The 14,942-nt window shown below is 36.1% G+C and overlaps 2 protein-coding genes across 5 annotated transcripts in view; one reads left to right on the top strand and one right to left on the bottom strand.

Annotated features, from left to right (window-relative positions):
* Lrrn3 (leucine rich repeat neuronal 3) overlaps positions 1–3,032 on the top strand; it is a 33,612-nt gene extending 30,580 nt beyond the window's left edge. For all 3 annotated transcript variants that reach the window (XM_085830316.1, XM_021179754.3, XM_085830317.1), the window contains one exon: positions 31–3,032. In XM_085830316.1, coding sequence (XP_085686442.1) covers positions 386–2,509 — 2,124 coding nt within the window. In that variant the 5' untranslated portion in view covers positions 31–385 and the 3' untranslated portion in view covers positions 2,510–3,032. The remainder of the gene's footprint in view (positions 1–30) is intronic.
* Immp2l (inner mitochondrial membrane peptidase subunit 2) overlaps positions 1–14,942 on the bottom strand; it is a 910,609-nt gene that overhangs the window by 502,419 nt on the left and 393,248 nt on the right. The window lies entirely within an intron of this gene.

The raw sequence follows: 14,942 nt of genomic DNA, 5'->3' as shown, positions 1-14,942 counted from the left end.
ATTCTTTTCTCTCCCTTTAATTGCACTCAGAATAATGCCTCTACGTCTACAAGTCTGAACAAGCATGGGATTTGAATCACAGAGTTCCAAATAAATGAATTGCTCCATATCCTGTGACCATCTATACATACGCCATCTTCAAAGAGTCCATCAAGACCCTATCACTGAGGAGACAGCAAGCATCTTTTCTCCACGATGCATGCATTTTTTGGGAAATACATGTGTGGCTCTCCTAAGTATTTCCATGAAGGAAACAACCACAGTCCTGTGGTGTTCATCTTTTGACAAATGCAAATACTTCCCTCATCAGTCAGCTCCTACTGAACTTACTGGCTGTGACTGGAATCCTTAAGGGCCTGTTAACTTTCTGAAGACAAAAGCTAAGATGAAGGACACGCCACTCCAAGTCCATGTGCTACTTGGCCTAGCTATCACTACACTAGTACAAGCTATAGATAAAAAAGTGGATTGCCCCCAATTATGTACCTGTGAGATCAGGCCTTGGTTTACACCGAGATCCATCTATATGGAAGCATCGACAGTGGACTGTAATGATTTAGGGCTTTTAAACTTCCCAGACAGATTGCCTGCCGACACACAGATTCTGCTCCTACAGACTAACAATATTGCAAGAATTGAACATTCCACAGACTTTCCAGTGAACCTGACTGGCCTGGACTTATCTCAAAACAATTTATCTTCAGTCACTAATATTAATGTACAAAAGATGTCTCAGCTTCTTTCTGTGTACCTAGAGGAAAACAAGCTAACTGAGCTGCCTGAAAAGTGTCTATATGGACTGAGCAACTTGCAGGAACTCTACATTAATCACAACCTGCTCTCTACCATTTCTCCCGGAGCCTTCATTGGCCTACATAATCTTCTCCGGCTTCATCTCAACTCAAACAGACTGCAGATGATCAACAGTCAATGGTTTGATGCTCTTCCCAATCTCGAGATTCTGATGCTTGGGGACAACCCCATCATCAGGATCAAGGACATGAACTTTCAGCCTCTTCTCAAGCTTCGCAGCCTGGTTATAGCTGGCATAAACCTCACAGAAATACCAGACGATGCCTTGGCTGGACTGGAAAACCTAGAAAGCATCTCTTTTTATGATAACAGGCTTAATAAAGTACCCCAGGTTGCTCTTCAAAAAGCTGTTAACCTCAAGTTTTTGGATCTAAATAAAAATCCTATTAACAGAATACGGAGGGGTGATTTTAGCAATATGCTACATTTGAAGGAATTGGGGATAAACAATATGCCTGAACTTGTCTCCATTGACAGTCTCGCTGTGGATAACTTGCCAGATTTGAGAAAAATAGAAGCTACTAACAACCCCAGATTGTCTTACATTCACCCTAATGCATTTTTCAGACTCCCAAAGCTAGAATCTCTCATGCTAAATAGCAATGCCCTCAGTGCCCTCTACCACGGTACCATAGAGTCTTTGCCAAACCTCAAGGAAATCAGCATACATAGCAATCCCATCCGTTGTGACTGTGTAATCCGCTGGATTAACATGAACAAAACCAACATTCGGTTTATGGAACCAGATTCGCTGTTCTGTGTGGACCCACCTGAATTCCAAGGCCAGAATGTTCGGCAAGTGCATTTCAGGGATATGATGGAAATTTGCCTCCCTCTTATAGCTCCTGAGAGCTTTCCTTCTGACCTGGATGTAGAAGCTGACAGCTATGTGTCGCTTCACTGCAGAGCTACTGCAGAACCCCAGCCAGAAATCTACTGGATCACACCTTCTGGTAAAAAACTATTGCCAAATACAATGAGAGAGAAGTTCTATGTTCATTCTGAAGGCACGCTAGAGATAAGAGGCATAACCCCAAAGGAAGGGGGCTTGTACACCTGCATAGCAACGAACCTAGTCGGTGCTGATTTGAAGTCTATTATGATCAAAGTGGGAGGTTTTGTTCCTCAGGATAATAATGGGTCATTGAATATTAAAATAAGAGATATCCGGGCCAATTCTGTTCTGGTGTCCTGGAAAGCAAGCTCTAAAATTCTCAAAGCCAGTGTTAAGTGGACAGCCTTTGTCAAGACTGAAGACTCTCATGCTGCCCAAAGTGCTCGAATACCATCTGATGTCAAGGTATATAATCTTACTCATCTGAAACCATCTACTGAGTACAAAATTTGTATTGATATTCCCACCGTCTATCAGAAAAGCAGAAAACAATGTGTGAATGTCACCACGAAAAGTCTGGAGCATGACGGAAAAGAATATGGAAAGAATCATACAGTATTTGTGGCCTGTGTTGGAGGCCTTCTAGGGATCGTTGGTGTAATGTGTCTTTTCAGCTGTGTCTCACAAGAAGGGAACTGTGAGGGTGAGCACAGCTATGCTGTGAATCACTGTCACAAGCCAGCCTTGGCTTTCAGTGAGCTTTACCCTCCTCTAATCAACCTCTGGGAGTCCAGCAAAGAAAAACGGGCAACACTGGAAGTAAAATCAACGGCTATAGGAGTGCCGACAAATATGTCCTAAAACAACCAACCAAACCTACTTCAAAGAAAAGCTGGAGACGGCAGTAGTGCTTAACAATCAACAACAAAAAATAGGCAGGCGAATGTCACTTTCTGAAAAGAAGACTCGGGGTCGCCATGCTGCTCCTGTCCAAGGGAAAGAGGTGAAAGTTCGGCATTTGAATTGACTGGCTTCAAAGGGCACTGTGGCAACCAAATAAAACAATTCCATTTTCTAGAACTTTCCTGTGACTTTTATGTCAGGACTGCAGTTAAACGTGAACATTTCTGTATTTTTTTTAAGTATAGAAGAGTAGTTGAACTGAGCAATACCTCCTCCTGTGTTGTATTACACATATTAGCCACGAGTTTTTGCAGTGACCAGATAAACTTGAATTGACACGTGGTGTAATGGAAAGGACAAATTCTGTAGCGTAGACACAGTGAGTATGTGGACCTCTTTTATAAGGAAAAATACATTTTGGATTAAAATCAATTGCTTTTGTCTTGTTTTCGTTTCTAAATAAAGAATAATTTCTGGGAAATATCATCTGATTAGAAGTCATTTAAGTACCAATGTTTTTTAAAGGTTTTTTTAAAAATATGTTTGGAAACCACATTTTCTGATACACAAAATGGATTTTAGACAGCACTTTATCAATATTAAAAGATTATAAAATTATATTTAACACTTTAAATATTCATTAAAATTAATCATCCAGGAAATTATAAACTAATTTAAAGATTTTTTTTTTGAAACAAGAAGCTCTGGAAGAGGATTTAATTATTAGGTTCAAATGACGCAAGTCCAATACTAAAGGAAGTCAAATCCTAATCTCAATAATGAATGGCTCAGTTGGAAGTGACTACTATGCAAAATCTTTGGCCATTTCATTTTGTCTAAGCGTATTTTCACATTTTTTTGAGATTTAATATAATGAGCTTCAGTGATGTAATAAATAATTTAAAAATCTGCTCTACCACAAATACAGTAAGGTAAACAATCACATGTCCCTTTTTAATAGCAAGGTTTTAGAATTTTACTATAATGTATGAATATGGAGCGAAACTTTATGAGGCTCAACTTTTGGAAACTGTAACTTAGATTTTTTTCTATTCAATATAAGAACAATGTGATCCAAATGATTCCAGTGTTCACTGTATAATAAAATGCAGTTTATGTTAACAAACATCTATTTATGCAAGCTAGACTCATTTTAAACTTGCTATGTAGCACATGGTGGCTTTGAACTCATGATTCCCAGCTATAAAACAAACCACTCATAAACAAAGTAATACGTATATATTACTGATGAAAAATACCTAAAAACAGTTTCATTAAGATGAATTCTGAAGGTGACTTGGGGTAAAATTCACTAATAAAGAGCAATCAACTAAGACTGAACAGAAAGTGTCTAAATTACATGTTAAAATGATTTCACATTATAAAAATGAAAATAACACTTTGAAATTCTTTATATGAAGTTAAAGAACTTGAAATATTTACAAAAACTCGAGAGATTGAGAGTTTTAGCCATTTTACAAACATAACAGTTCTACAAAAACAAGTTCATTTTTTTTACACAAAGGAGAAAAATTCTTAATTTTAAATACCAATCTGAAACAATAAGTCATAGTTTTAATAGGCAAACTGCTTTTCTCTCCAGCTGGAAGCTTCTATACTAATAACTATTGTGCTGTTCCTAATCAAGTGCTTAACATTTTACAGTGGCTGCGTGCATGTTATCAGCACGTCACCAGCCTGTAAGCATTCCCAGCATGGCAGCCATATCAATTTATTTGTTGATATTAGACATTTCTTTTGTGTTAGCATTGACAGATTCTAATTAAATCCTAGCTGTTTTTGACAATGTGGAAGTTAATTGCTATGAACTCTTTAAAATGAAAGGACAAGCTGTGGTAATTTCAACAAAACCAAAATATGGAACTTGTTAGTTCAATGTGTTTCCCAGGAACAGATTTTACAACCTGATGAATCACTATCACACAGAAGCTGACATTAGAATTTATCAGTAAGACCTGCTCATTTATCATGAGAGGTTTCGTGAAAGGTTTCAGCACTACAGACAGAGCCTTGTGAGGTTCAGCTATTTATCAAAAATTTAAGAGCTGAAATATGACCTATTAGGATGCAGTTATTGTATAGGTCAGCAAGATATTGAGCATGTATTTTGTATTTCTTTTAAATTTACTTTCACTAGGAACCATCAAAGCCACATCTAAAGCTTACAATGCATTTCCACCTACACATATCCTTCAAAAATTGTTACTCAATAAGACCAATTAATAAGCAAATAGTAGAAGGCATATAAATAATTTTTGTTACCAAAATATCAATGCAGTTTCTTAAGGCATGTTATGATTTTATTTAAGTTTTAACCTAGTTCATCAGCAAAGAATGGAATTGTGCTTCAATAAAGAGAATAATACTTAATATTCCCTATATGAACTCCTAAACAATCACAAAATTAAATGAGCACTAGTCAAATGATTGACACATAATTTACAGTTGAATTGTATCATATGGAATCACCCATTGCGGTGAAGTTTATCTAAGAATTTTGAAGCTTATACTGTCACGAATGTTCATGATGTATTTATCTTTTTGGAAAAAAACCAACCTCACACAAAAGTTATTTAGAAAAAAATCGTGTCGCAATTTTTAGTACAAACCAATTCCATATTCTTGGAAAAAGAAGCATGTCAAAACAATACAAAGAATAGTCATGATTGTGTAATAAAGTTTTGATCACCAGTACACTGCCTATACAAAACTGGGGGCATTACATAGATATGAAAATCTCCCACTAACTAGTGATAGCCTGGCTGTCCTTAATGTGAGAGTATAGTACCTTATTTATGCTCAGATGCTGATGCAAATAAACGTTATGTGTAGTCAGCTGAATCAATGTGCAAACATACAATTATTGATAGTACATGATTTTGAAGGATAATAAATGACTGTGACTAGTTGAACATTACATTATGCTTTTATCATCATCTTAGAGTGCAATCCTTCCACTTATTAAAAAAATTAACAGTAAGTCTGTGTGGCATGATATGACAGTGACAGCCTCATCGTTCCCCCTACTTATTGTGTCTCCTGAGTACATCAAGTAATTAACCTGCACTATTAATTGGTAGAAGTGCACTCTGCAATGCCCACACAGCAGTGACATCAACTCAGCATGCATTTTTACAGTGTAGCTTATTATCAAATGATACATGCTTATAATGAAAAGCAACAAAGACAAAAACTAGCAATGAAGGCACATTACTATCTGTGTAGTGAAGGTTTGAAGTGTTGAAGTCCTACTAGTTTGCCTAGGAAGAATGAAGTGAAATTTTGAGATCTCTACCTCCATCTCACACACACACACACACACACACACACACACACACACACACCTTAACACAGAGATTTATATTCTACATTTTCTCTATCAAATTTTCACAAATATTTATTACCTGTGATTCTTAATGACATCAGTATTGGTTTTTAATTTTTACAAACCCACACTACTCAGAAATCACAGAACTTTTAAGCTCAATAACTTATAAAATATGTTGATATAGGAGCTTGTTAAAATATATTACTGATTTTATCCTCTGTATTACTATAACTAGCCCAATCCTATCTTCAGAATGATTAAATAAAAAATCTTATCTAGTTCCCATACATGTTTTTCTAAGCAGAGAAAGGTGTGTGTGTGTGTGTGCGCGCACACTAAGGGAGTTTGGTCATCCAAGCAATTTAGCACTGCCCAAATGCTTACATCTCTTACAAGGAGAGTCACCTGGCTCTTAAAAGATTTTCTCTCACTGACTCTTAAATATATTCAAAACTGTAGTATCTGTCAATTACAAAGTTAATAATAAAACAGCAGAATTTATAAGCTTTCTAAGAAAGGGCAAGCTTCCAACAAAAGTTCCCTGATCGCAGCAAAACCTCGAATTGCATTTATTGCCACTACAGTCATTTTGCTTTTTACTCCAAGGATGGTTTTCTAGATAATATAAAATAATCAATAGGAACTAATTTCTGTCCTAGAATTTCCATGATATAATATCATTGTTTTGATTTCATTTCCATACCATTTTCAAAGATAATAATGTTTTAGATGTCACAATACCTTATGTGTTTGTGTTTATCTTTTCCGACTGATGTATCTTCAAAAACCATAGCATTATGTGACCATGATTAAGAACAAGCAACTCCTAATTAAAACATATAGTATAGTGTCTGAGATTATCAATTTAAAAATCCAGCTGGTTGCCTACGTGTAGCATTTAGTAATCTCCGGTACAAATAATAAAGTAAGTTTGGGGTAAAACTTGACCTGCTTAATCCTCACATTGAGAGGTAATATAAATATGTCCCTGGCATTTGGGATACCAGTCTCCAAGGAAGAAGAGAGAGAATTTGTTCTTAAACTCTCAGAAGTGACATTGTTAAAATAATGTAACCAGACATACCAAAAATTTTTTTCAAAAGTATATAACACAATATCAAGACTGACTTATGATCAGATACTTACACTAAATGTATCCTTAATAGTTACAAAGAAGAAAATACAAGCAATAAGAAGCAAAATTCTCTATCTACAAAATAACTTAAAGGCACTAGCCATCTCATTCCTGTTTGCTATTCAGTTGATCAATAAAGCATCATTTTAATACTTGATGTTTCATAGAAAAACACTTATTTTTTAAGGACTCCAAAATATATTCTCATTATATAATATCAGCAAATCAATTCAGATCCTCAGATCCATGCGAGCAATGGATTGCAGCCTCATAGTCTTTCAAAAGGCATAAAAGAAAGAAACAGAAGGCTCAATCCTTTCTGACAGTAATATTTTTATTCATATAACCAATAAAAATTAAGTAATTATAGCATAAAAATGAGTACATTAAAAATTGTGTGAGGTGTAGGGAACTAGGTTTCCTTCTAATGGATGATGTCCATTTTGTTCCTGAAGCAATCAGTTAATACTTCATACATTTTCCTGTAACATAAAAATGCCACTTCAAAAATGTTACCAACATTTGTAACAATACACATTCATATTAACTTAGAAGAAAGAAAAAAATCCAAGGAAATTTTTACCAACAATGAATGTCAGACTCAAAATTGGCAATTTTTAGGAAGGTATACTAGGCCTAAAATAAAGAACATGAGAAAAATATACTTCATAACTAGGAGCCAAAAATATGATAGACACTTCTTTTTCCCTCTTTTGCTTGCTATCTCTCAGAAAGACCATTTGACTTCATTTACATACAATTAAGCAATCTATTGTGTATCTAATCACTCATGGAATGCCAAGAAATGCAGTATTAATATTCTTACTTTACATCCAATCTTACCACATAACTAGGAATATAGGGTCAAAGAAGTTAAGTAGGTTTTCTTTTACCCCAATAGAAAAAGAAACATAAACACAAAAAGATGGAAGGCTATGCACAATAATAACACCCAAGTCTATCTGAGCATTCCATAGCCTTGGAAAGTTGTAGGGCATGCAAACAATATATCAACATATAGAGACATAGATATGTAGCTCAATGGTGCAGCACTTGCCTAGCATAAACCAGGGTCCAATCAGAAGATGCCTTCTGGGCTGGATTGTTTGGAGGTGGTTGTAACCTGAGACTTGAAAAGCAGATTTACCTGGGGACTGACCATTCTGCACTCACAGGGAGTAGACCTGTGAGACAGAGATGCTTGGTAGATGAGAATTCTAATTAAAATGTAATAGCTAGACTTTTAATTTCTATTATCACCTAACCAACTCCATCAATACATTCTTTAAAAATATTCCAATCTCAGGTTTGCACGAGGACTTGGGGACAACATTTGAGAGATTTCTTTGGCCTCTTTCAAAGCGATACTTTTTTTTCTTTAAGGGCAAGAAAGAAAAAAAAATCTATGTATATTGTTATAAATAAAAATTGTAATAAGCATATTTGCCAACTGCCCAGTAAGTACACAGTCAGAGGCTACTATGATAGTTTTCTGTCTGAAATTATTCCCATATCCATCAGATAGTTCTCATCTATCAAGCACCTCTCTCTCAAAATTCTATGCACTGTGGGTGCAGGGTCTTCAGCCACCAGCTAAAATATGCTTTCAAGACTCAAATTACAACTGCCTCCAAAACAATCTAGCTTAGAAGGCACTTTGTGTTAAAAAAAAAATGCTGATAAAAGGAAAAAAGAGCCTTTCCTGCTTTGTGCCAGCAGGCAGATTCTGGGACTACCTTTGCTACACTAGTCAAGGAAAACTGCAACACCCGCAGCTTAGAAATCGCTGTACTCTAGGAGCCTGGCTTTGCTAGCAAGTTATTGTCTACTGTAACCTCCACGCTCTCCAGAGAGCACAGTCACGAACTACATGCTATAGTTCTAGAGAGGGTGCTCTTCTTTAATGTAGCTCAGATGACACATCATTTTATGATAAGGCAAACAGCAAAAACTTAAATAAGTATATTCATGTGATTCAAACCTGGAGGTGTCCATTTAATAGAAAGCTATCCAAAATTGGCAGCCCAAGAAAAACAAAAAAAGGTGGTGGCTGTTTAAAACAAATAATATCATAAGTAAAGACATTCCATTATCTTAACCTGGGAAGGGAGGATAGTTTTACATATACAAAGTTTCTAAGCATTCAGTAATGATTCACTACAAATGCCTGAGAGTCACTATGCTCAGAACTTCTCTCACCCACAATGGCTTCTTTGAACTGTAGTTTGTGTTACTATTGTTGCCTTTCAAGTGAATTATGTATATTCCTTACAAGTAATAGCAACATGGTGTAAAGTTTTATTTGTAAACTATCATCAACATTAATAGGGTTCACTACAGCATTTTCAAGTACGCTTAGCTTTGCCTTATCTCCCCCACATCCACCAAGCAAAGATTTTAGCCACGAGACGAATCATGGCCCATGTCACCTGCATATGTATTTTATCCATTCACTATTTCCTGGGATATATGTACTAGAAACCATAGCAACTACTAGACATTCAGGGTGATGTCATAGCAAATACTCTGGGATCAAAAAAACCAGTGAAAAGGAGATATTAACAAATTAGTCTGTAAAGTTCAACATAAAAATAGTATCGTAATAATTTAAAAAGACATTGGAACAGTCACTATGCATTTAGGAGTACAAAGCCTTCTAAAGGAGCCTCAGAGGCAGCAAACACACACTGCTTTATGTAATCACCTAGCTAGAGAACGCAAGTAGATTAGACATGGCGTAAAAGTAACACCAGTTAAAACCCACCAGAATTCTGAGCAAATGGGACAAAGATTGAAAGCAGGAAAGAGAATGAGCCAACCTCAGACAAAGGAAGGCTCACGCCATGTTTATGTGGTGCTATATATAGGAAATTGCCATGTCAGCTGAATTAAAACTGTCATGGCTACTTCATAAAGGCACGAGAACCTCCTTACGATTTTCTTAGTCTGATACCATATAAACACATGCCCACATGCACATGCTTAGGTACTGAGAAGTCATCTTCCATGTTGGGATAGACTAGTATTTCAAGTCAAACTAATTAATAAGTAAGTAAGTAAGTAAGTAAATAAATAGATTTTTTTAAAAAGAATCTAAGGTCCAAAATACAAGGAGATTATTAAACAAGTATATTACATCACAACAATTTAACTCTTAAAGCTAAAGATAATTTAAACTATTAGCACACATTTTCTATTAAGGAAAGCAAAACTCTGAAATCATTTTGCTCTTCATTTTTCTCAAGTGTTTTTAGGTAACTGTGATATAATATATTAACATAGTAATTTTCAGTTCTTTAGTAATATTTCTTTTGTCAACTTTTCTGAGGATTTTCACTTGAAGCAAAGAACAAAATTCCATACAAATAAACAATAACAAGAACAACAAAACCCAAATCTGATAAAATAGATAAACTTTCCTTAATATTGAGATCCTGGTATCTGAGTACCCTGTGCCTGGAGCCAGCTCTTGAATTTCTTGAAGAACACATCAACTTGGCACAACTTGCAGATACGTTCCACTCACTAAGGTAAGGTGACAAAAAGAGTCCCATAGCCTGTCAGACAACATGTAAATGCAACAGCAGACCGTGTGTTCTATTTCTTTTTCTTTTTTTTCTTTCTTTAATTTTTTTTTTTTTTTTTTGGTTTTTCTATTTTTGGTTTTTCGAGACAGGGTTGTGTGTTCTATTTCTAAGAGGAAACTTGACCCAACATGAGGCCATATTGCACAGGCCAACAGGACTCCTTGGAACACCAACCAGAATATGTAGATGTTACTTGTCACAAAATGTCATCTCATTTTTTTTAAAGTCTAGTTTTAGCTACACTGAAGTCAGAACATATAAAATATCAAAATACATGTCATCTATAAGACAATGGTGTATATTAAGGGTGTGAGGGAGCTTTTGAGACCCAGGTGGCATTAGAATATGTAAACTTCCTGCCTCTGCCATTTATGCTTTGGAACTATAGGTATTGCCACCACCCCTACTAGCTCAATGGCTTATGATTCTGAAAACAGTAAAATCATAAAATTACATTAATGAGCTCCATATTGAGCTTCACATGTGTGAAGGATTTTTGATATTATTTTCATATAGTTACATGAGAAATTGGATAATATTTGTCATATCAACTACCTCCTTAGTGAAGCAAGAAAACCGCTGTGATCCCACTTTGATTATTTATATCACAATGAAATCCCAAGTTTATTAATATAATGTCACATTATTTTTTAAAAGTATATTATTTAAAGGTCAGGCATAATGAAACAGTCCTTTGATCCCAGTACTTGGGAGACAGAGGAGGGAAATCTATATGAGTTCCAGACAAGTCTGAAACAGAGCAAATTCTAGACAAGCCATAGTCATATAGTAAGACCTTGTCTAAAAATATTTTAAAATACAAAATAGTTTTGGTATCACTAGACCTTAGTATGTTGTCGCAAAAGTTTAAGATAGTTAATACACAGAATTAAGTACACAAAGGAAAGCTCAAGTCCCATATCAGCTTGTAAACACCTGCCATTCTAGCATTCTAGTTTTTCAGAAAGTGCTGGCAAATATTTGTGAAAAAGGAAGGTTACTGGTAGAAATATAAATCAGTACATTAATAGAAACCAGTATGGAATGCCCAGAAAACCCAATTTTACAAAAACAATAGGATCCAGTTTTGCCTGGTACACCAACTCAAGGAAGGAAACCAACTCAAATGTCAAGAAAGATGCAGGCATGTCCAATGGGCCTCTCTTTCCAGTGGGTGGGTAGGAAAGTTGTGGGGAGGGTATGGGGGACCTTTGGGATAGCATTGGAAATGTAATTGAGGAAAATACGTAATAAAAAATATTAAAAATAAAAAAATAAAAAATAAAAATAAATAAATAAATAAATAAAAGAAAGATGCTGGCATATCTATCTTACCACAGCATCATCCATCCGAGACAAGCCACAGTCAGAGGAGGTGCTCCTCAGCACAAGAGTGGATTTGGGAAAACATGCTATATATATAGAAGACAGTATTATTCCTCTACCAAAAAACCCTGTCCTTTGCAGAAAAATAGATAGAATCGGGTCGTAATGTTAAGTGAGATAACTGAGACACACTAGTTCCATGCGCTTTTGTGGTTTTGTCTGCTTGTTTATTTGTTTGTTTTGGTTTTTTCATATTTGGAAAGTGGGATTTTTTTTTCAAAAAGGCACCCTAAAAATAGTAGCAGAGGGACTACCAAGAAAGGTTCAAGTGGCTTGGGGAGAGGTAAAAGGAGAGGGTTAAAAAGAAGGTAGTTGAGATGGTAGAAATTACAATGGATGGATGGCTAGATGGATGGATGTGTATATAAATATCCAAGAGAAACCCACTTTGTGGTACAATCAAAATGCAGCAACTATAATTTTTAAATTTGATATTCTGCCTTTGACAAAATGTATAATATTGTCCCTTTTCACTATTTTAAAACAAATTAAAGCTAGCCAGTTTCCAAGTGGCACACAAGTTATCCAGTTACTGAATGAATAAAGGCTCTAGTGCTCCTGTGTCACTCCCCTGTTCAGCCCCCAAAGTCCCAGTGCTGTGAGCAGCGGATGCTACCCTGCCCCAGCAGACATCAATCTGCTGCTTTAGTCTATGGATAGACTTTTTTTCTCTCTCATAGTAGTCTGAGCTATTAGTCTTCTCTAATCTTAATTTGTACTTTTAGAGCAAAGCACACAGTTCCCACAGGGCAGCCCTATAAATTGCTGTTTATGCTCTCTTGTCCCTAACTTTTCTTTGTTCCACACGAAAACAAACTCAAAACCTTAAAGCAGCTGGTGACTTCTGGATGTAATCCAGATCTCAACCATGCCTTTAAAAAGGCCAGAAACTGAATACAGTCCACCAAGCCTCCTTATCTGCCCATTCTCTCTTCTGGGGGAGTCATGTCCTCTATATTTTTGCCCTACTTTCAGAAGTAAGCAAGACAATTCTAGAGAGTCAAGAGTATTGAATTATACCTGATGTCACATAATGTGGCTAACATCAGTTTCACTAGAACTAGAATATAGTAAATGCTAAGCATCAGTACAGTTTTTGGTATGAGAAAACTTCATTTCAGCTCTATGATGAAAATAATTTCAAGGGCCACGTTTTAGCTAAGAAGTCAGAATCTCAGGGAAAGACGTCAAAGAAGCCTTACAGAACAGTAGAAACAAGTTTGTATCTGCAATAAGGAGAGGGTTTCTTCTTTATATAAAGCAAATTAAGAGGTGTTTCCTCCTCAACACCTATGGCAATCCTTAAAATCTCCCGCTTGTCACCCGCTTTCCCCAATGAACGTCTCCTCCTTTTCTCATTCCCTCTTCTCATAAAACCTGTGTGGGAATAGGGGAGAGACATGAGAGCGGCTGGAAAGAAGACAAATCGGAGGAAATGATGTGATTATATTTCAACTGAAAATAAAATAAAATTTTCTCATTTGTATTAATGACACATTAATACGAATTTGTCTAGAGAAATCCACTTGAGGAAAGCAGAGAATGCTACTGTGGTGTCTTGACCAGTACCGCCAATTAACAATTATTGTTTTGCTTGGTTTTGAGTTTTGCTGAGGATTGAGACATGGCACTGAGAATAGTAGACTGTAATACTAAACTTACTACGAGAAGACTGCAGAATTCTAAGAGAAACCCTGTTTTATTGACCAAACGCTTTCTCAAGTGAAGCTTGACACAATTCAAGGACTGGAACCAGAAACAATTCCACCTCCTGCGTGCCACGGCCACCAGAGAGGGGACTAGTGAAAGATGTGTCTGGTGACTACACACCCTGAGTATTTTGTTATTAAACCTGCTGACTCTCCAAATCCACTATGAACTATAAGGATTTCTTGGAAGGAGAATATAAATTAGAATAATTAAAGCTTAAATTTGTTTTGACATTTGACTTGCAAACATTTTAAATCTATGTCCCACTTTAAATAAACAGAACACATTGCAACCCACATACATTTCACAAAAATAATTTATCTACACAAGGAATGCTAATATTTTCTGCCACTATACTCCTCCTGACTCTCTGTCTCTCTGTGTCTCTGTTTTTCTCTCTCTGTGTCTCTGTCTCTGTGTCCCTATCTCCTTTTTCTTCCTGACTCCCCATGTGTGTCCCTGTGTGTTAAGTCAACCATCATGTCAGAATATGGGTTTCATTAACTCTTAATAAATAACAACAGCAAATAGAACACAGTGAACATCTATCATTAGAATTATGATAAGAAAGAAACCCAGGCTCAGGAATCAATGGTGGAATGGCCATTTAGATATGTTTTATGTCACTTAATTCAAAGCTTAATATTGTTTCTATTAACTTCAGGAAAGATAAGAGAAACTACAGGAGAAGTCATGGCACAGCAGTTGTGAAGAGGTGTTGTAAGAAAGGAGAGGGAAATGTGAATGTGTTACACTGAGACCTAGTGAGCTGGGCATGCTGTCCCAGCATGAGGACATGAGTGTGATCAAGCCTTCTTGTGAGGTGTCCATCAGAAAAGACAATGTAGACACAGGTCTAAGCCAACAGAATGTCTGTATGAGCCAGCCAGTAATAACACAAGATGATCAGGACCCAAGTGCAGTTACAGGACTATTTATATATTTGTTTCCTTATTTATTTATTTATTATTTATTTATCTAATTTTTGTTTCTGAATGCTCCATGTGCATGTACACCTACATGTAAGAAGAGGCTACGAGATCACCTTATCTGTCACAAATATTATATACTAGTTCTGTTCTTGTGATACAAAAGGAGATACAATGTCTGAGAAGACATGAGTGACATAGGTTCTCTAACTTAGTGGTGCATCACTCTATGTGAATCACTTGAACATAAGCCCAGGAAGGTAGTACATATAGCTACAATAGACTCAGGAGTGAT

The sequence above is a fragment of the Mus caroli genome, unplaced genomic scaffold (assembly GCF_978045245.1).
Source record: "Mus caroli unplaced genomic scaffold, Mus_caroli_1 scaffold_14, whole genome shotgun sequence".
Taxonomy (NCBI): Eukaryota; Metazoa; Chordata; class Mammalia; order Rodentia; family Muridae; genus Mus; species Mus caroli.
The sequence above is the reverse complement of the archived record's forward strand: the minus strand, read 5'-3'. Positions and strand labels throughout refer to the sequence as shown.